The sequence below is a fragment of the Adiantum capillus-veneris genome, chromosome 2 (genome assembly GCF_014529385.1).
Source record: "Adiantum capillus-veneris isolate H3 chromosome 2, ASM1452938v2, whole genome shotgun sequence".
NCBI lineage: Eukaryota > Viridiplantae > Streptophyta > Polypodiopsida > Polypodiales > Pteridaceae > Adiantum > Adiantum capillus-veneris.
Genome location: NC_140932.1, coordinates 118,933,225 through 118,953,162, shown reverse-complemented (window position 1 = coordinate 118,953,162; position 19,938 = coordinate 118,933,225). Strand labels below are relative to the sequence as shown.

Below are 19,938 nucleotides of genomic sequence, written 5' to 3'. Positions count from 1 at the left end.
AAATATGTAAGCAATTCAACTTATCTATTTAACATTTTTGAACTCCTTTCAATTTTATGGGAAAGTACATTGCAAGATTTTTTAACCTTAGGAGCATGTCGTGGCACATGATCGTCCAGAGAGAAGGTGAGGTATAAGCGCAGCTATATACATGGTTATTATTGTGGTGTTTTTGTGGGTATATGAGTAGGTATATACCCGCAAATAATTATACACGTGATATAGGTGCTATGCTCATGGTACGTACTGGCTGTGTTTATTAAATAAAAACACCTAAAATTGAGAATATTCCGCCTCCTCTCACTACAGGCTACAGCCCACTATTGTGTCCCACTCTCCGGCTCTGGTGCCTCCGTCGGCCTCGCTCTCTGCCCACTATCGTGCTGTCTGTGGCCCTTTGCCCTTGGGCTCTCCTCATGCCCTTGGCCTGACCAATCCCGCCATCCTCTCCTCCAGGCTTCCTCTTGCATCACGCACTGAGAGAGAGCGAGAGAGAGAGAGAGAGAGAGAGAGAGAGAGAGAGAGACCCTCAAGGGCTACAGACGTAGGGCTGCAGACGTGTTCATGGCTCTCACGCACTGTACAAGTATGGAAAGAGGAGGCAGATGCTTTGCGCTTTAAAAATTATATATATATATATATATATATAGAGAGAGAGAGAGAGAGAGAGAGAGAGAGAGAGAGAGAGAGAACCAGAACTCGCGCACGTGGTCGATGGCATGCAAAGAGACAGAGAGGGGCAGGTCGAGCGCTGCAGGGGCAGAGGCAAGCTGCAGAGAGAGACGAGTCATGACTCATAATTCGTGAGCCTGAGAGATAGAGAGAGAGAGAGAGATGAAAAAGGTCATGCTTCCACGTGGCCCACTCAACCCTTCCTTTCCTTTCCCACAGATTAATAACAACTCATATTGGCAAGCACAAAAAGAACTTCATTTCTTCTAAGATTCCAAAGCATCTTCAAAAAGTTGCATGAAAGTATGACAGAACTATGGGACTGTTTAAAGGGACATCGTGTAGTTCATACATTTCTTTGGTCATAGAAATACAGAATACAATTTTTTTTGAAACAACAAAGTAATGAAGACGCACGTACGGAGCTGAATTTATGCATGGGCATCCACTTTCACTTATATCACACTATGTCTGTACCATAGTCGAAATCGATCTTGTCGCTAGGGGAGCATTAACACATTTAGCAATACAAAGAAAATGAAATTTATTTGAACCATGAAAGTGTAGATTATGTGAAGTGCAATGAAATTTATTAGTAATATTATTCAACCGTGTTACAATTGCATTTAACCTATTGAGTTGGTGCTTAAGCACTGCGACCTCAGTGCGCAAGAAATGAATTTTCTCTTGCAGCTGTGAGATTTGGACATCCGTGACATTGATTTTGTATTCATTAATCACGGTTTTTATACTATCTACTGAGTTATTAATAAAAGTGCGAAGAGTCGTCGAGTCCTCAGGATTGTCTCCACGCAGTTGGCGCCACATCTGAACGAGTATGTTGTGGAGTCTATCAAGATTTGCATCCTCCTCCAACGCCTGCGATTTTGGAGGTTGTGTCTCCTCACTTTCCCGGGGACTAGACGCCTCCATCGAACCTGCAAAAAAAACATAGACGTTCTCCGAGGAGTAGACGAGGACGACATATGTGAAGGAGTTCACAACATTCTATATACATCGTTCTAGCTAGCAATATGAGTGATCCCTCTCCTAGTAACAAGAGGAATGAAGTCTACGCCTAGGACTACGTTGTCTTCATCGTCACTGTCCACTACGACAATGGGTTCTTTGCGTTTGGAGCTTGAAGGATTGTCGAGCACGCCTTGGCAAGCATCTACTGGGGAGGCAAAGGCGTGCATTTCTGCAGACGCCGCGCCCGGAGGAGTGAGTTGCTGAGGGGTTGGCCAGTTCACCTGCTCACTAAGAGCAAATTGGCGACATCAAAGCGAGTCAGTACAAAAAGGTAGAATTGCAACACAAGTAACAAGAGAAAGATATAAATATACCTATGGTTTTCTTTCCACCTTATGAGGAACCAATCGATTCGAGGTTGCTCATTGGTGTAGGCCTTGTCAAGGACAGAAATTTGAATGACATCTTGGTATGTAGTGGATGAAGGGAAAATCATGCTCTGCCACAAAGCTTTGATCTTCTTCAAGGGCATCCCACACCCTTTAAAAGGTGTTATCCATGAGGAGGACGGGTAGTACTTGCTAGACTTTTGCATATGGTGCAATGTCAATAAGAAGTGGTTACCGATTGGGTGCTGCAAATGGAACTTCCAGTACATAAGTGCATGGTCAAAAATATTTGCATGCGTCAAACAAACCCTATTCTTCAGCTCGTTGGCCCCGTACTGTGTGTACAGTTCAATTCCCTTGTTGATATCGTTTGCTGTCACGTTGTGGGAGAAGTTTGCGTAATGTGGTTGGTCCATGTCCTTCATGCAGTACCCCAACATGCCATGGAAGGTGTGCATGTTCTTCTGCTTAAGGGCACGACATAAAATGTTAGCTCCGACAGGACTGTCAACATCCCACCCCAAGTATTGTTTTATCTTCTTGTTCATTGCGAGAATGGACGTCGTTATGATTCGAAAGAACATCTGGAAGTGGAGGTGGAGGACAGTGACGCCACGCTCAATCGAGCATATGCCAGCAACCGCTTCCTCCTCCACAAAGGCTTTCAGCCTCGGAAACAAAGCAACGTTCACGTCGCTTCCACTAGTAGATACTGTTACACTAAGCTCAAGCATTTTCTTTGGCTTGTTGGCTTTTGTGCGAGCAACTCTCTCCTGTTCGGAGAGCCTTGGCCTACCTCGGGGTCTCCTTGAACTAGAGGGAGCGGCCTCTGTTGAGCGGGCGAGTTGCTTCATTCTCGCTATTGCATACGAATCCTAAAAACGTAAGGCAATTGACGAACACAGTGACAACATGCATAAATAGCAACAATTTCTGTGCGAGAAACCTACCAAAAGAACACACGAAAGCAACAAAATACAAGCACATTTACCTCCTTGCATGAATGCGACGCAAGCAAGAAGAGGGTGGCCTCCATAACCTCCGTCTCCCAATCAAATGCTTTCTCTGTTGCCCTTGATCTCCAACCTATGGGAAGAAATGCCTCCAAAGACTACCTATGTAGAAATTTGTTCTCAACCTGTGCAGGACTGCTTTTGCAGCATTCTCAGCCTCTGCAGCGTTCTTAGTCTGTGCAGAACTGCATTTTCAACGTGATCAGTCTGCCTTCTCAGCTTCTACAGTAAACATTCCCAGCCAGCGTTCTCTGCCTTCTGTGCAGTGATGCACATGACCTTGGCAGCGCAATTCCTTTTTATTACTCATGCACCCGTTACATGCAGACTGTGCCATTGGATGGCTTTTCCTATAAAAAAACTCCAGACAACTCATGGCTTTCCCAAAAAACAAACTCCAGTCGACTCTCCCCTTTCCCCTTCAACTTTCGCTTTCAACACTTATTTGCCATGTTTTCCCATTTTCTAGGATTGGGTACCCCATACTGGAAGCTTCTGTGTTTTATTCAATAGTTTGGGAGATTCCTTTGACGTGAGGCCTTCCTACCACCTTCCACCTAAAGTTTATGACCTTTCCAAAGTAACAGGTTAAGATTCGAACTCAGCGCCGCTGGGATAACAGCCACCACGATCACGTTGAAACCAATCGAGCTCTGAGGTGAAGCTACAACGAGGCTCTCCACTTAATTATTAACAAAAACTCGTCTGACTCGCCTCTCTGTCGTCGTGAGCCACTTGACGCCTGGCCTGTCATTGTTGAGTGCTCCTGGCTTCGTGCGATGCCAGCCCGCGCCCTCCTGCAGCTTGCACCCTCCTGGACGTGGCCTTCCCACTATGCCATCTGCCTGCCTCCCCTTACCTCCCTCGTCGTGTCTGACTGCCCCATTGCCCACGTCGTATCTCCTTTCATTCTTTGTATTTTTTGCTCTAATAGGATTGGGTACCCCCTACTGGATTGAACCTCCTATAGTGATGATTGTGCAACATTAGCATGAAACTTAGCATAGCGGCCCTTCGGGTCCTGAATGCCCCTTCACACCCTCCCTCATAGTTAGCTAATGCTATACATATGAAATGTACTAGAAGGTCGTACTTATTTCATTAAATTTTGATACAGACACATTGAGTGACACATTTACAAGGAGTGTTGTGATTTAAGCAACATCAACTCCATAAGAATGTGTGATCATTTGTCTTTTGTATGCCTTTTATCTCTAGCAAATAAGTTGCTCCTAGAGACATCTTTTGCAAACTTTCTAAAGACCCCTTACACCACCACGTTGGAGACGTCTTTTGCCACCTTGCAATTGATCAAGCTCTTTGCACCATCCAAAAGTCGCTCCATGCACGGCTATGCAAACAGGTTGCATGTGCAACAAAGATGAGCGCAAAGAAACGATGTGCACAAATTGACTCCAATCTATTCTTGTGCATGGAGGACTAGTGAAAAAGAGGAAAGACTGACAGGTTGAGACAAGATTATTAACCAAGACAAGAACAAGCAAAAAATCCCAAAATACAAGCTGGTTTTTGTATTCATCTCATGAATATTAGTCAAATAACATAAGCTACACTACCTGGTGACAATTGTTCTCCTGGCAACCTATACTCATGAGCTACCTTGTGATGCACTAAAAAAGGGCTTACAAATTACAATGCAACATACCACACTAGGTTATTACTTGCGATCGACATTGGCGAGAGTAATAGACAGCCGCTTTTGAATCTCTGAACAGAGCCCTGAGCACGAGCGTGTGTTGTTTTCGGTTGAGCACAAACCTGCAGAAGGCAAAGCTCCGTTTTCAGCAGACCTGCCCTTTCTTTTTTGCAGACCTATCTATCGACTGTGAGGCTCAAGCGTGGGGTCGGGACTTGCAAAGACAAGGTGTGGGATGTTGTTGTGCAGACCAACAGATGGCAAAACTCAAGCAAAGGCTGTGGGTTGTATGTTGAGGGGTTGTGGGTTGTATCTTACTGAGGATGGGGCATATTCTGGGCTTAATGCCCCCCGCAAGGCTGCCCCTTGCCCACGAGGGGATTGTGGGAGAGTTAGGGTTAGGGTTTGCTGAGTGAGTGAGAGAGAGAGAGAGAGAGAGAGAGGGAGGGAGGGAGGAAATATTAGTAGTTGTTCATTTAGTGGATTTTGTTTCCTTTATTAAAAAATACCTAAGTGACATTTTCAAAGCGACTTCTAGGGCAAGAAGCAAAGCTATTTAAATAGATTTATAGCATTCCCTTAGTTCTTAAGAAGCTTTGTGATTCGAGCCTAAGGAATAACAGGAATTACTATTACTTAGTTTGCATCTAAGTATGTAAATGATTGCGAAATCCTTTTTCAATGGGATAGTGGAGCATTATGCCTTTTTATACGAACAAATGGTAAAAGCTTTGTTGTGTTAAGAAATGGAACTTGAGTTGAAAGCACAGTTACCCATTTGGGAGCATTCTTGTCTCTGAGAATAAGACAAGACAGCGAGTCGTCTTCGCTTTCTAATCAGTGACAAATTTAACAGCTTTTTTAATGAAACGAAACATCAATCGACATTGATTTAACCAAACATGAGAGAGAGAGAGAGAGAGATTAGGAAATGCTAATCACATTACAACTCTTATACCAAGTGTAGTGATTAGGGTAGATAATTAAGAATCCTATTCATAACAGCAAAATAGAGAATTTGTCTATTAACTTGACAATGTATGTACAAATGAGCTTTTATCATATCCTTATGCTAGGCATCTAGGGCAAACATAAAGGGTGATGTCATAGGTAACACCAACTAGGATTGATGATTAGACTTGTCAAACAAGCCACACATGTGGTTTACACAACATACGCTTCCACAAGCAGAGGGTGTTCACACACAAAAGGTGCAACACAGCTCAAGATAGCTCGCCTTGGGTAAAAAAGTCTTCGTTAAAAAATACTCGCCTAAAAACAACCCACGACTTCACACACTCACGATAACACATTCAAGTTTGACAACTTTCTATTCCAATGGTGGAGCATTATATCTTTGTGAGAAAAGTTGATTTGTACTTCTTGTAATGTCTTTTTGTGGAGCTTATTAGGGGGCAATTTTGACTTCCAAGCAGAGTCTTTGATCATCTCTATAGAAATGGTAACTCTGCAACATCTTGCGAGCATTTGGGTCGTTTGAGTTACACACTTATAATTCTTGATTATAGAAGAGCAAGTTTTCCTTAAACTTTTCTTGGTCGTTGAGGGCATAATATTAAAATGCATGATTGGAACATTTAAAAATATGACCTTGTTATTGTCATTACTTTGGACTCAGTTTGGAGCATTCTACAAGTTCCATAGGTGTTTGCATACAACTTATGGATTGAGAGTGGGACATGGAATAGATGACATGGCATGAAAAGACTTCTTACTCTCCCCAGTGGGAAACTTGCTTCATGCCCCTACGAACAATAAGAAACTTGCTTCTTGGCCCTGCTAGCTTGTTGGCACGGGAGGCTTTTTTCCCTTTGCCAGCTCTAGGCCAAAATAGTAAAAAGTCAAAAAAAATTGAGTGTGGTTTTGTGAAAGTTGTATGTTTTTTTATTATTGCAAAACCCACAAAATATGAGTGAAATTGTAATAAAATAAAGCAAAAAGTTGTATGTTGTATGTGAAGTCTAATATGTACAAAATAATGGTTAGATTCGCTATATCAAGCATATGTTGCCCATTTTTTGTGTTCATGGTCTCAAAGCATTCACACATGTCTAGCTTCAACCTATTGACTCTCTGGCCTTGTCATTACTAGTAAAACATGGCAAGCTTGTCTTGCAATTTAATTCTTTGAGACCATGGCATTGCCTTATTGGGTTCTAATGAATTTTCCAAACGTTCTATCCAATATTTGGATGCCTCATGTTTCTCTTTAAGTGCAATTGCCTTATTTATGCACCACGTGCTGGGAACGACGGAGTGAACTCGTAGCAACCAGCTAGGAACCTCCTCCTCGGGTGACCACCCTAGGAGGAGGATGCACTCAAGTGTCCAAAGGCAAGAGCCCTAGCAACATGAACACCAGGTGAGCACAAGGTGTCCCTCTAGAGTGTGACCCAGCGGGGAATTTGAACCCACAACCCGTAGGTTGAGAGGCCAAAGCCTTACCATTATACCAACTCTTTGGGGACAGTAGAAGTTACTATTTTACTCGCACTCAATGGCCTTTTTGAGTTCTCATCTCGTTGAAGGTTGTTGAAGGTTGCTTTTTGGCTTGTTTATCTTTAGTGTCTTCATTATCTATTAATCTTTGAATGACGATAATCTATCTGCAACAATTTATCTATATGTTGTGTTTATGATTCTTGTTAAATCTACTCAAAAAGTCAATTTGGAGAGATACTTTCATCAATATGTTGAGTTTGAGGGGCGAGTCAATTGGAAATTTTCCACCTGTGGGTGGATAGAACATTACACACTCTATCACTTTTGTTCAGTATGGGTGTAGATACACAATCATAGTCCATTTAGGACCTAAAGTGAAGATCAAATAAATGATTGTTGCTCTAATGCTGTTGAAATTATTAGCAATAAGGAATTGTTATTGCCAAGCCGTCTCTATAGGTGTGGATATAAGATCATAGTCCATTTAGGGCTTGTGAAGATCAAATAAATGCTTGTTGCTCTAATGGTGTTGAAGTTATTACCAACATAAAACTATTATAGCTAAACCCTCTCTATAGGTTGCAACTTTGCCATCAGGAAGCCCCTGCCCCCCTTCGAAAAACAACAACAAGAAAAAAACAAATTGCCACTACCAAGAACACTCTCTATTTTTATATCGAGAGCTCAGAGAGTATATAGAACTATATATCACTTGTTTACTGTCAAAGATTTTTTTTCACAAAGAAGGAATTTATTCCTACCTTGGAAGGTATATCAATTTCTTGCTAAAAAATACATGGATCCCCATTTGTGGCCTCGCTATAGGACATGTATAAACGGTTATAGGTGCTTTGATGAAGCCACACAACTATCACTGCATTTGACATGTGTCTACATGTAGTTTCTTTTGTTTTTTTTCAAATGAGCTCCTGAAAATAATTTTGTTTCTTCTTTGAACAAAAGATAATGGAAATTCTTTCCTTAGTCATATAGTAGAGTGCACTTATAAAGATTTGACTCAAAGATAACCAAAACACCATCAAAGGTTTGATTTTTTAACTTATAATCCAATTTTTGTAGAGATGGATTTTCCCTTAGTACAAAAAGCCTTTCTACCTTGCTCTTACCACCCTAAGCCTATGTGGAACCCCTCTAAGAAGTGTATACCCGTCTCTCCTTGAACGTCGAAGCTATGACAAAATTCAAAAATATTTTTTATTTTTCCATGTAAGAAGTGGATCCACCATGGATTTTGCTCATCAAATTTTTTATTTGACTAGCCACAACATGAAAAAGGTTCAATAGAACGAATTTGAATGTGGGAGATGGATGCTTGATATTTTGTACACATGGAGTGCTATAGACCATTGATACAGGTGGATGTTGAAGAGACCAGAGTATGGTCACGCGGGGCTTAGTTTTCACTTTTTTGGCATGTTAAAACATGTCTTAGAGGAGAAGGAAGATAGACATACATTCTTTTGTGTATGTATTTTAAGCTTGCTAAGGGTTCCTCCAGTATTCAATGAGCCATGTGAGTTGCTCTTGTTTTAGAATGCCCACAAGATTCTTCACCTTGTGTGACATAGTCATGTTGGTATTCTTCATCTACATGTGACCACACACAAAACACCAAAAACCTTGGTTTTTAAACTAGTTTTGCAACTATGCAGAAAAAGGCTTAGTTGTAAAAAGAGAGGCTTAGTTATTTGACATAAGCCAAAAGAACTAAGCCTAGGCCTTGCATGACCACTACCCTAGCAAAGCAAACACAACTATTCAACAAAAGAGTCCCTTTTGTTCTAGTTAGATTTTTGACAAAGAACATGCTCTACCAGTAGATATGTTGCCCTGAGCAACAAAACCATCTCCTTGTCCGATCCCCTCGATTCACACCCACCCTTACATGCTCAAGCCCATCTATTTGAGTGTGATCCGCACTATTGCCTCCATCCAACTCACCTCTCATTCTCGGACTACTTCACCTGAATTTGAATCCCCATTTTCTCTGAGCATCCATGCACTTTGCAGTTAATGCAAGAGGGAAGGTCTCAGGTTTTACATTAGGGATTGCAATTTTGCTCACCGCCGCCGCCTTGTGTAATTAAGAGAATGACAAAACTCTATGTCTAGTAGGTAATGTTAGTGTTTTGGGTTTTGTTTTTTGACAGCAGATGCAGTTTTTATACATCAAAATTAAACAAACCTATTGTCCATAAATGTTTTTCCCTGGATATAAATATAGGCTGTACAGATGCCACAACAATGTCAAACACTTGCTGCTGCCAAGCACTTATGCTTGCAGTTGGAAGGAAGTATGATAACCTTTAACACCTGAAAAATTGCTTGTGTTTGGAGCTCGGGATCATTCCTTCGCCGGGGATTCCATGTAACATTGAGGTTGTTATGTCTTCTTCTTCCTGGAAAAATGAAGAAAATAGGCTATGAAACACAAGCAATTTGGATAGCTCAAATTGAACAGATAGATGCAAGGGCTGTACTTCAACAAGCAATAAGAAGATTGGTAGACTCCTTGTGTTCATTTGCTTATTGGGTTACCTTGCACTGCAGCATGATGAAGAACGAACCGAAAAGCGACCATCTGCATGCTGCCTAACCGCCGCACGGGATTGTGCTTCTGCTCCTTCAGAGTGCGCATTTATGCCTCTGATGGAATAAGAATCCTTTTTGTCTGATCCTTGTTGATGGCAATATTGCTCCAACAATGCCGACGCTCTTTGCAGCGATGTGTGCGCATTCTTCACCTGCTCCTTGGCAGCATGCAGCTCATGTAGAAGCAATGCTGAAGAGTGCAAGAGAGGTCTGTCGAGTGACAAATGCTCCATCTCCTTGCCATCAATACCATCTTCCACTTGAGAAAGATGACCTGTCGCAGTTGTGGCCGGTGTGCCAAATAGCATCGAAACAGACCGCTTGGACCATCCTCCAGTGCAACATGGAGTGAGCCTTGCATGGGCTTTTCTACCCAATGACTGAGGGACCCATTCACCATTCTTGGAAAAAGCAACTACTGGCAGAACCACTGCGGACCGTGCTTTTATTATTGCTTTCTGTCTTGAACTGAGTTCTAATTTCTGCTTCGGCTGGGCTAGTGATGATGGGGTGTATGCATGGGTTTTACACTCTACCTTCACGTTGCAGGGGCCAGAATTTACAGCGCGGGCGCAGATGCTGCAAAAGGGAGCATCTGCCTGAAGCTTGCGCACGGGAAGAGGGTTTCGCTGGCATGGGGTTGCAGCGGGGCGAAGCTTGACACGCTGCCAGGGACCAAGAGACCACTTTTTCTGTGCGTTTTTTTCCTGTGTTTGAGGGGAGGGCTTGCCAAGGGGATGTTTGGGAGCGAGCGAAGTACGGGGGCGCCGGTGTGAGTCGGTGATGGCCCATTCATAGCCTTGAGGGACGCAGTATTGGAGGACGCCATTGCCCCCTCTTTTCACGAACAGCAAATCTGACATCTCTCATTGCTGGTTCTCAATCATTTGCTGCAGAGGTTGAATGGAATTGAGTAGCAAATCTGAAATCTGCTTGATAGCTGTGAGGATGCCATTGATGTCCTCCTCATTATCAGTGGTAACACTATGGTTTGATCGTGGTCGCACATTCTTGTAACGGCCAACTAAACTTCACGAGACAACGAATCAATTTTCTCAATTCGGGACCAGTGCTCGAAAAAACTTTTTTGCAAAAACTTGGCAAACCTACATATAAAAAACAATAGAGGTTACTTGACTAAATTTGAAGGTAATTACACTATTTTTTTTAGAAATTTTGTAGGTTTTCTCACCTTCAAATATATAATTTAGAGGTAGATCTCAAAATTTGTAGGTGGGTTTACACTAAACCTAGGTTTTTTTCGGGAGCCGTTCAGGACCTCTTCTACTTTTTTGGCCTCGCTTTCAGATTATTCACCACACGGTCCATAGAATATGTCGAGGGAGTAAACTCGAACAATAAGAGCAACTTGGACAGGGAAGGGGGGGTTTCACTGAGAGCCAAGTCTCCACTATGCTTTAAGAAAATTAATAGTATTAAGTAAAAACTCCTAAAAACTTTTACAAAATGAAGGAACAGGTTCCATGATGATAGTAATGCTACAAATACATGGCTTTTGCTTTGTATTAAGAAGTCACAACCAATAAAAATCAATTCATCGTTCTTCTCCTTGTTTCAAGCTAACCCACTTTGTGGCTTCTCTCATGTTTAGAAAAAGTTATTCCTCGTTCTTCGACTCGTTACCACCCATGTCTTCTTAAATAGAAATAAACTTAACATGTCATTTCTTGCCACAACTTTAGTGTGACTAACTCTTAAAAACCTACTATAATGTCCCTGGTGGGACTGCCCGGAATGAACCTCCCAACATCCCATTAAATAGACCCCTTGGACCTCATTCCCTATCCACACTTGCAGTTGGCCCATTGGGCCTGGTCCTTGACCATCGGGCATTGCCCTTGGCATGATATTACTCCCCCCTTGGAGAAGCGTTTTCATCCTCGAAAACAAGAGTGATAATATACTAATGGTTTCCACAGTGGCATCCTGTAGGGATCCAACTGTTTGCTTGACCGGAACACGGTTCAGTAGAAGGTTCAATGAAACCAAGAATAACATCTCGATATTGTTGTCGCGTTGCAACCGTCTTGGTGTAACCGTCGCATAGATAATATAATATGTAAACTCCATTTAAAACTCACTTAAGTATGTTAAGTGAGGTATCACAACTAAGATGTACTCGAAAGAGTACCTCTTTTCTCTTTCCTTGAAAGTAACTTGTGTTATCACAACTAAGATGTACCCGAAAAGAGTACCTCTTTTTACTTTCCTTGAAAGTAACTTGTTGTACGTGTGTAACTCATCAGCCAGGTTTAAGTCCATGACTTGGTATCTTCTCGTATCAGTAAACAACCCCACCATAACTAGTGTTATAGGTTGAGAACCCGAATTATACATAAAGGGACTAAACTTAGTCGCAAACATGCTTTAGCTTATGATAAGCAAACTCCAAGTAGAACAGTAAATGCTTACTAATTGGATTGCTTGGTGCGTACGCAGAGCGCGTATCCTTTAGCACAAAATTAAACTTTGCAATCTGTCTATCCTCCTTGGATAATGACCAATACTGAGGTGTTTTCTCCTATGGTTTACAGACAGTCTTCCCAGATGAATGGTAAACGGGGATCACCATATCATACAATATTGCTGAGCAAACAACAATGTCCTGAATAACCATCTTGGTTAACATGAAAAATCCACAAGCACCCAAACCAAGCCATGATCTCTATTGGTAATTGGTAGACTCAAAATTAATCTCATAGTGATATTGCACATAGAGTGCAAAATGCTTCATAAGCAACTAATGTGATGAATATGCATGCTTCTCCAAATCAGCCTTTGCTAAACACTAGGGCCCGTAACACCTATTGTATATGCATTTAGCACAAAACAGATCTGAACCTGTATATCCATGATCATCTTTGCCAATACTTATGACGAATGTGATGCTCCTAGCACACATTAAAAAGGAATGTAAATAGTTCCAAAAAGAAACTAAATACTTTCTGCTGCAATCAGTTGCAAGCCTTGTTGAAATGTTTGGACCATAATAGAAGGTGAAACATTAATCACTTCTAAATACAAACAATGAAACCTTTTCATTAACAACTCATAACCTCGTTATATGTTTAAACAACCATCTGTAATGTTGTTTAGCTGCACTTGTACCTTAACAAGTCATTCTAAGTATCCGACAATTTTTTGTCACCGAAATTGCTCCTGATACGTCGTGTTGAAAATGGTCTAGAAAACAGATTTGACCATCACATAAGGACTTTGTCATGACACATATAGTGAGCGCCAATGTCAATCCCAGAGACTCATATTCTTCACATGTGGAATATGTCTCATATAAATATGTTTTAAAAAAAGGACATCCTTGAAGTACAAGATGTACTTGTGTGTGGAGGTAACTGCAAACACTCTACGACGGGAGTGAGAGGGACCCTCATTAGCCTTGTTCCACACTGACTAAACCGAACTCCTTGAGTTCGTAGACCATGTTGCATCCCATGTGACAACATGTGCCAAATAAAACCCTACAAGTGGGTCTTTAACTACATAATGTAGAAACTGATTTTGGACACCACAGCCCAAAATGCTTGGCTCTTACATGACCTTGTCATTTCTTGAAAGAGCAAACATAGTTTATACATTCTATGTAGAAAAACAAACCAAAAGAAACAAAACCAAAACAGATGCGTACCTGTAGGTTAAACATAGTGGTCACTTATCTGGAGTGAAGAGCACTTGCCCAAATTTTTTGCCTGCAAAGGCCTAAGAACACTAATTGAAAATTAGTGAAATGCAAGTAGTATTGCACATGTAACCTTAGGTGTTGCTTGTGCAATCTAGACCCCTTGGTGAAAATCAACATTGGCAAATCCCTGGGTTATTTTTTACAGTAAAACTGCTCAACTAGCAACCGGTCCTTTGCCTATGTCCGTGACCTCCTCTGGGTTTGCCCGCGGTATTACATTCATGTGGAAGTTGAAATTTGGCCAATACCCCTTGGCAGTCTGTGGACTTCTTTCCTGGAAAGTGCAAGTGTGATGGGTCCAAGAATTGACCAACAACACTTTAAGAAGTGATTGAGTAATCACAAGATTGGTCTTACCCTAAAACTCTATGCAGATAGACACTCTTAGTGCTATAGATAAAAGAAAAGATCCACTCAAGTTTAAATCGTATTCACCATTGGATCTGCTCTAGACAAAAAAAAATCCATAATCTTGGGTTTTTGTGAACAGTCATGTTGTTTGAAATGCTTACTCTATCTATACACCTTAGTAGAGAGAATCCTTTAGGGGTTTAAGTCTTTCAAAAACTCAACGTGATCTGCACTCTGAAGATATAGAGTGCAAAAATAATACCCAAAAAATCAGTAATGGCAAGACTCTTGCTTGTCCATGAAAATCGAACCCTTGCCAAATAGCAATGCTAGAAGAAGACGATCCGCCAAATATTTGCCAAAACTCGGTTTGCCAAAGCTGTGCAACTTCAATGGCGGTTATTAGATGTGCCAAGATGCACAACCTTGCCGTATTGTGTATGCCGGGGTTGTGTTTTGATTGTATGGGGTGTATGCCGGGGTGGGCATGCACCCTATCTTAAGTAATTTGCCCAAGGCCAAAGGCCTTAGGGAAATGTAGTATAAAACTGTCGTCAAGCTTGGCGATGGTGTTCACAGCAGAGCCGCCGAGAAAGAGAAATGGAAAAGGGCGTCGATGTGTTGCTCGACTGTGCCCGTCCACAGGAACGAGTTCCAATCAGCTTCGCCTCGCACTCCCATCAAGCCTTACCACAAGTGGTTTGGAGCCGGTCGACTAGCCACCTCAAGAGGCCCTGCACACAGTGCCTCCCATCGTCTTCCTCCCACCTGTCAAGGGGTCACTTCCACGGCTCCCTTTTCATGCACATGCAAAAGTATGCGAGGACCACGCCTGCCCTTGTCTAAAATTAGCTCTGATACCAATATAATGCCACTGGTGGGACTGCCCGGAATGAACCTCCCATTAAATAGCCCCCTTGGGCCTCATATTCCTTATCCACACTTGCAACCGACCCCTTGGGCCTGGTCCCTGACCACCGCACATTGCCCTTGGCATGACACATATACAAAAAGTTTTGAACAAATTCTCACAATAATTCCAACATTGTGACTTACCTCAACATCATGAGCTTTTGTGGGGGAGGCATCGCATACCTAGCTAGGTACGATTGGGGGCAGGGACCGCCGGCCCGGGTGGGGGGGGGAGGGAGGGGGGGGGGGGGGGGGTGGGGGGGTGGTTGTGGCAGTCCCCTGCCCCCAATCGTACCTCCCACCGGGCCGACGGTCCCTTGCCCCCAATCGTACCTAGCTAGGTATGTGATGCCTCTCGAACAAAAGCTCATAATGTTATGCATTGTATGAAAAACACTGAAAAAGACTCCATTTTCGTACATGAGAAAATTTCTAAATTTTCTTGTGCTAAAAGTTTTAATCTCACAAATACTTTAAGAGCATAGGGGGACCCGGCTCTATGTCTATCATACATGTTTGGTGTTTGCTATGTAGGCAACATTGAACATACACAGGTAGCCTAGTCCTTGGACTTCAGTGTTGACCAATAGGTTAAAAACATTCTATGAAGGAGAGGGCACAAGGTGGTTGAGGGCAGATCTATGATTGTGGTTAAATGTCACAGATCACTAGGTAATATCGGCCATTGGATAGTTGGTGAACTAGTAGAGTGGCCAAGTTCACCAATTGACCTAACAACAAGATTGCCTTGTGAACCATGATACCTATTTGGAACCATAGATCCTCCTTTGAAGGACCTCCGTGCCAAATAGTGGCCAAGTCATAGATCTATCTCTTGACTTGGCCAAGCCACTTTAAATCAGCACACATCTATCACGAGGATTGTGTGAGTACAGTGGTTAGGAATCAAGATGCATGCCCAAAATACCCCCTTTACCCACAACCAAATCTCCACCAAAAATGCCTTGCAACACATAATGAGAGCCACGGCTATGTCTTCCAATGGCATAAGCAGTTGGAATCTATAGTTGGATGAATGTGAACCGTAGATCTCACGCAAAGTAATCTCGGATACTAGCAAGATCGGGTCCAGAGACTACATTGCCTTGACAAGATTTACAACGCCAAATTCATGTCTACACCCAAGATTGATGCAAAGCCCTTGATCCCACCTAACCACACCCGGGTTAATTATAGCTGAGGACCTCATAACTCATGTCCTTTGGATAGAGACAAGCACACATGCAATAGAACAAGTAGAGCATATACCTCATGCTCTTGGAGTCTTTTCCACCTTAAGAAATGATGAAACACCTTATGCACACAGCATGGTTGCAAGTTGCAAAGGACATGACAAGTGCAAGCAATCCAATATACCCATTTAGCAGTGACTAACTGAGCTCTATGACCAATGCACAATCCGATGGAGGGAAGATCTTAGAGGGCTCTTTGGATTGGTCCTCCCATGTTAAAACTTCTTTTCTGCTGCTGCTCTCTCAACTCCTCGTCGGCTAGATCTTTAAGGTCTCTTGGGATAGTTTCCTACATTTAAACTCTCTTCTGCCTCTCTCTCTCTCTCTCTCTCTCTCTCTCTCTCTCTGTGCAATGAGTCTTGAACAGAGGACTAGCTACGCAACAGGGAAACTTCCGGGATAACCCATCCACCACACTAGAGCCAATTGGGATGATATAATTCCAAAGTACTTGCAGTTCCAGCTATGCAAGAGCTTGGTAATTCCTCTCAGTAATTGTAAGCATGTGATCCATGCAAAATAGAAACTCCATAAAGTGGCCAGTGACCGAACCACCATTCTCACTCTGTTAGCATTGAAGACCTGCAGCACTGGGCTCCAACAGAATTTAGATTCTTGGGGTCACCAGATTGGTGGATAGATATACTAATATTCATGGAAATACTAATATACTAATGGTCCTTTCTATGTCGGAGCTCTTACTTCGAATCTCATATTTTAATGGTCCTTTCTATGTCAGAGCAGTAGTTTCATGTGAGATTTGTTAACCCCTAATCCGTATGGTGGACCGCCATAGAATATGTAAGATTTCAGAAACCCACATCTGCACTGCACATTTACTAGATAAAGCAGACATATAGATGGGAAGACTCATTCGTCCCAACTATATGGATACACATCTAGCTCATGAATTACAGTTGATTAACCAACTAGAGCTTTGCTCTCTCGTAGCCATTATTGTAAAGCTAATGTTCAGTTGATCAAGCTGGAGCACAATTTTTGGCTTTGCACATGTTTGAAGCATTTGATTCAATAGGCATTGGGAGTTCGTCCTCGAAGATGTATGTCAGATCTGGTGATTGTGCGCGAAGGTAATATAACTAAATTAACCCATTTGAAGTTCCATACCTGGACAAACTGCTAGCATAAGCTATTCCATCCCACATCCAATTTGGAAGCACATTGCTCGAGGAACTTGAATCACCAAGCCACAGGATTCGTGATCCATGAACAAGGGCACTTGCAAAGTACATAAAAGCAAATTAATGGGTGATAAGGACCCATGTTTCACACAATCTGACGGAGTGCTACAGCTCCAAAACACATTTTCTTAAGTCCAAGATCTCACCAGCCGCACAAAGCGCATGACAAGAACTATTGGCGAAGCTTGAGCTAATCTCATGACATTATGCATGAACAAATTAGCTCAAGACAATTAAAATTGCAGTCAGCATTTTGACACTTGCAGAACAAAGAGGGGAAGAACAGGACCTTATGATGCTTACAGATACACAAAATTCCTAACTGGTCACTTTCCTTACGCTGTGCTTACAAACTTCACTGGAGATGTGGCCAAGAAGTTGATCCATTGACGACATATCCCAAACAATGCCAATGCATTCTAGTGAAAGAGAACGCGAAACATTTGCATTAATGTCAATCGAAGCTATAATGTATATGTCTGTGTGTACGTAGCCATATCGACAGACTAGCAAGCTCCCTGAGAACTTGATCCCCACTATTTATAAAAGAGCTTTAAACAAGCTCAATCCTGTCTGTTTCAAGCAGCCTTTTGACAGGCCTATAACGTAGTATATAGAGATCATCGGTAAGCATATCCACCACTTCCTCACCCCTGCACCCAAAATCAAGGAGTGAGGTTCTCTGCTTCAAGGTGGATAAAGGCATCAAGTATCATAAAATTACCTGTCATCAAGTTGCAAGGAGCCAATGGGTTCTTTGCTTTTGCAAAACACAAAAGTGTCCAATGTGGGCTCCGGAACTTTATCTCTATTAAGGTGAACGCACAAGAAAGTGGATGAAAGAATAGGATAAAAAGTTTGGTTTACAGTTGCGTGCACGTAGGATACTCATGTCATCTTCTTCACTGGATGTAGCTTGTCGAAGCATGGACTGGTAGCCAAAAGGTAGCTTGCTCAATACCGTCTGCTCCATATGTTTCTGCAATATATCTATGTACCTAGCAATTCACCTCAATCAGCATCAGCTCAAAATGATTTGCCATCACATGATATGCTATTGATGTCGTCTTCTTCAACACTGCACACAGAAGAGTACTATAATACCTTTGAGCATAATCTTGCTCCTGCTGTGAAAGCCTTTCCCAAAGCTCCTCCGTCCTCAAAATGTGCATCGCAAATTGTTCAATCTAAATCCACCCACATTAATCTATCAAGAAGTTTAGCGCTCACATTGTAAAATGCTAAAACATATGAAGATGGTCACCTTGAGAAGACGAATTCGAAGATAAGCTCTGAGGAGAAACATGGTGCGATCAATGTCCATACGGTACATTGATAATGTAAGCTCATCTGATGCGGCTCCTGTGAATGTGGAAAGGGTGTCTTCCTGCCATTTTTAAAAGCCCAATATTCAAAATTAACCATAGAATATATACATAGACAATTGACGACTATTATTCAGCAGGACATATGTCAGAAAGCAAGGTGCACCACTATGCAACACCATCAATAGCATGAAAGGTTCAGGAACAAGGTGGCGTATGAGCAACTTGCTGCATAAAAATGTAGATGGCTCGCATATTTTGAGCCCTTGAAAAACCACACTCTTAGCACAGACAAACAAGGGGCTCAACTCAAGGCATGAACACTGATGACCTACAGAGTGGACCAATGGGTTAGCATCCCAAGCATGTTCACCTTCTGTGCTAAAACAGATCGCTCAACAAGACGCCATATACATTCTTAATTCCAATTTTTCGGCATGAAAGTCTAGTTCAACTCCACCCTGTGCTCCTTTCCTTTCTAAGGACAGCCTGATCCTTCAAGCTTCAACAGCCATAAGCATCCTCTTTGTGTTTCCCTTGAGTTCCATATGGATGATGATACAAAAGGAAGGGAAACATATCCTAAACACATTCTTGGCCACGAACGGAGAGCTTACAACACAGACAAGGGAATCAAAACCGATGAGAGTACCATGAGGAGTATCTGTTCACGAATGCGCTGGAGTAAGAGATGGTCGTAGGGGAGGATCTCAGGCGCTGCTTTCTCATTGCGCCAGACACGCCGAAATATCTCCACATCGCTGCTGGCCTGAGCAGCTCTATGACCCTGGCTCCACTCGAAATCGGTATCTTGGGTCCCAAATGAGCTCCCTGCTCCCCTCCCATCTTCCCCCATCGTGGCAAAGCGCCCCTCCCTCCCTCCCTCCCCCTCTCCCTCTCTCCCGCGCGCGCGAAACACAAACTGTAGCGAGCGAAAGACAAACGACAGTTTCTCGGCTCTCTCTCTCTCTCTCTCTAAGTGTGGTTGACTCTAAAGAACACGTGGTTTTCAATGAAGACCCCCATCCATGGCGAGCAGCTACCAAAATACAAGGTAAGCTTGACCGTCCGATTTTAAACGGACGTGTTCAAGTTTACTTTTTCCTCTGTTTTAGTTTACTTTTTTTGGTAGAAGTTTAAGTTATATAGTTTATTTCTCTTCTTCATGACATCAAAATACACGTGCATGCATGATTAGCTCATCATGCTGTCATGGTCGAGGTGGTGTACCGTTAGGAGGACATTGACTTGCGTTTGTTTGTTGGATATCGATCTTTGTCGAGATTCGCGTGCGCCACGCCCACCGTCGATCCCATGACGGGACTTTCATTGAAGACCCCGTGCTCTTTTAGTCACGTGGGTTGCCTCTGGACTTTGATGAGTTCACAATCCAGA

At 42.5% G+C, this 19,938-nt stretch overlaps 4 protein-coding genes across 4 annotated transcripts; all 4 read right to left on the bottom strand.

Annotated features, from left to right (window-relative positions):
* Positions 1–1,137: 1,137 nt before the first annotated feature.
* Positions 1,138–2,213, bottom strand: LOC147463472 (uncharacterized). Its single transcript, XM_086496664.1, has 3 exons — positions 2,037–2,213; positions 1,700–1,932; positions 1,138–1,610 (listed from the first exon to the last, which is right to left on the bottom strand). The coding sequence occupies exons 1-3, from the start codon at positions 2,174–2,176 to the stop codon at positions 1,138–1,140; spliced, it is 846 nt and encodes a 281-aa protein (XP_086352790.1). The 5' UTR covers positions 2,177–2,213.
* A 37-nt stretch (positions 2,214–2,250) lies between these two features.
* Positions 2,251–2,887, bottom strand: LOC147463471 (uncharacterized). The gene is made up of 2 exons (XM_086496652.1): positions 2,370–2,887; positions 2,251–2,278 (listed from the first exon to the last, which is right to left on the bottom strand). Exons 1-2 carry the CDS (start codon positions 2,885–2,887, stop codon positions 2,251–2,253), a joined length of 546 nt encoding a protein of 181 aa, XP_086352778.1.
* Positions 2,888–9,421: 6,534 nt separating this feature from the next.
* Positions 9,422–10,739, bottom strand: LOC147463470 (uncharacterized). The gene is made up of 2 exons (XM_086528981.1): positions 9,726–10,739; positions 9,422–9,586 (listed from the first exon to the last, which is right to left on the bottom strand). The coding sequence occupies exons 1-2, from the start codon at positions 10,640–10,642 to the stop codon at positions 9,571–9,573; spliced, it is 933 nt and encodes a 310-aa protein (XP_086385107.1). The 5' UTR covers positions 10,643–10,739; the 3' UTR covers positions 9,422–9,570.
* Positions 10,740–17,635: 6,896 nt separating this feature from the next.
* Positions 17,636–19,448, bottom strand: SLD5 (DNA replication protein-like protein). The gene is made up of 6 exons (XM_086528975.1): positions 19,196–19,448; positions 18,483–18,605; positions 18,323–18,405; positions 18,107–18,216; positions 17,943–18,018; positions 17,636–17,871 (listed from the first exon to the last, which is right to left on the bottom strand). The coding sequence occupies exons 1-6, from the start codon at positions 19,397–19,399 to the stop codon at positions 17,772–17,774; spliced, it is 696 nt and encodes a 231-aa protein (XP_086385101.1). The 5' UTR covers positions 19,400–19,448; the 3' UTR covers positions 17,636–17,771.
* Between the last annotated feature and the right edge of the window lie 490 nt (positions 19,449–19,938).

What these genes read in the sequence shown, in the direction of transcription:
- LOC147463472 (XM_086496664.1), bottom strand. Translation starts at nt 2,176, where the DNA reads ATGCCCTTGAAGAAGATCAAAGCTTTGTGGCAGAGCATGATTTTCCCT. An exon ending in ATCGATTGGTTCCTCATAAG is followed by an intron (nt 1,933 to 2,036) that starts GTGGAAAGAAAA and finishes ATTTGCTCTTAG; the next exon opens with TGAGCAGGTGAACTGGCCAA. An exon ending in AGGGATCACTCATATTGCTA is followed by an intron (nt 1,611 to 1,699) that starts GCTAGAACGATG and finishes TTTTTTTTGCAG; the next exon opens with GTTCGATGGAGGCGTCTAGT.
- LOC147463471 (XM_086496652.1), bottom strand. Translation starts at nt 2,887, where the DNA reads ATGAAGCAACTCGCCCGCTCAACAGAGGCCGCTCCCTCTAGTTCAAGG. An exon ending in GGAATTGAACTGTACACACA is followed by an intron (nt 2,279 to 2,369) that starts GTACGGGGCCAA and finishes TTCCATTTGCAG; the next exon opens with CACCCAATCGGTAACCACTT.
- LOC147463470 (XM_086528981.1), bottom strand. Translation starts at nt 10,642, where the DNA reads ATGTCAGATTTGCTGTTCGTGAAAAGAGGGGGCAATGGCGTCCTCCAA.
- SLD5 (XM_086528975.1), bottom strand. Translation starts at nt 19,399, where the DNA reads ATGGGGGAAGATGGGAGGGGAGCAGGGAGCTCATTTGGGACCCAAGAT. An exon ending in TTCGAATTCGTCTTCTCAAG is followed by an intron (nt 18,406 to 18,482) that starts GTGACCATCTTC and finishes GGGTGGATTTAG; the next exon opens with ATTGAACAATTTGCGATGCA. An exon ending in CAGTGAAGAAGATGACATGA is followed by an intron (nt 18,019 to 18,106) that starts GTATCCTACGTG and finishes ATAGAGATAAAG; the next exon opens with TTCCGGAGCCCACATTGGAC.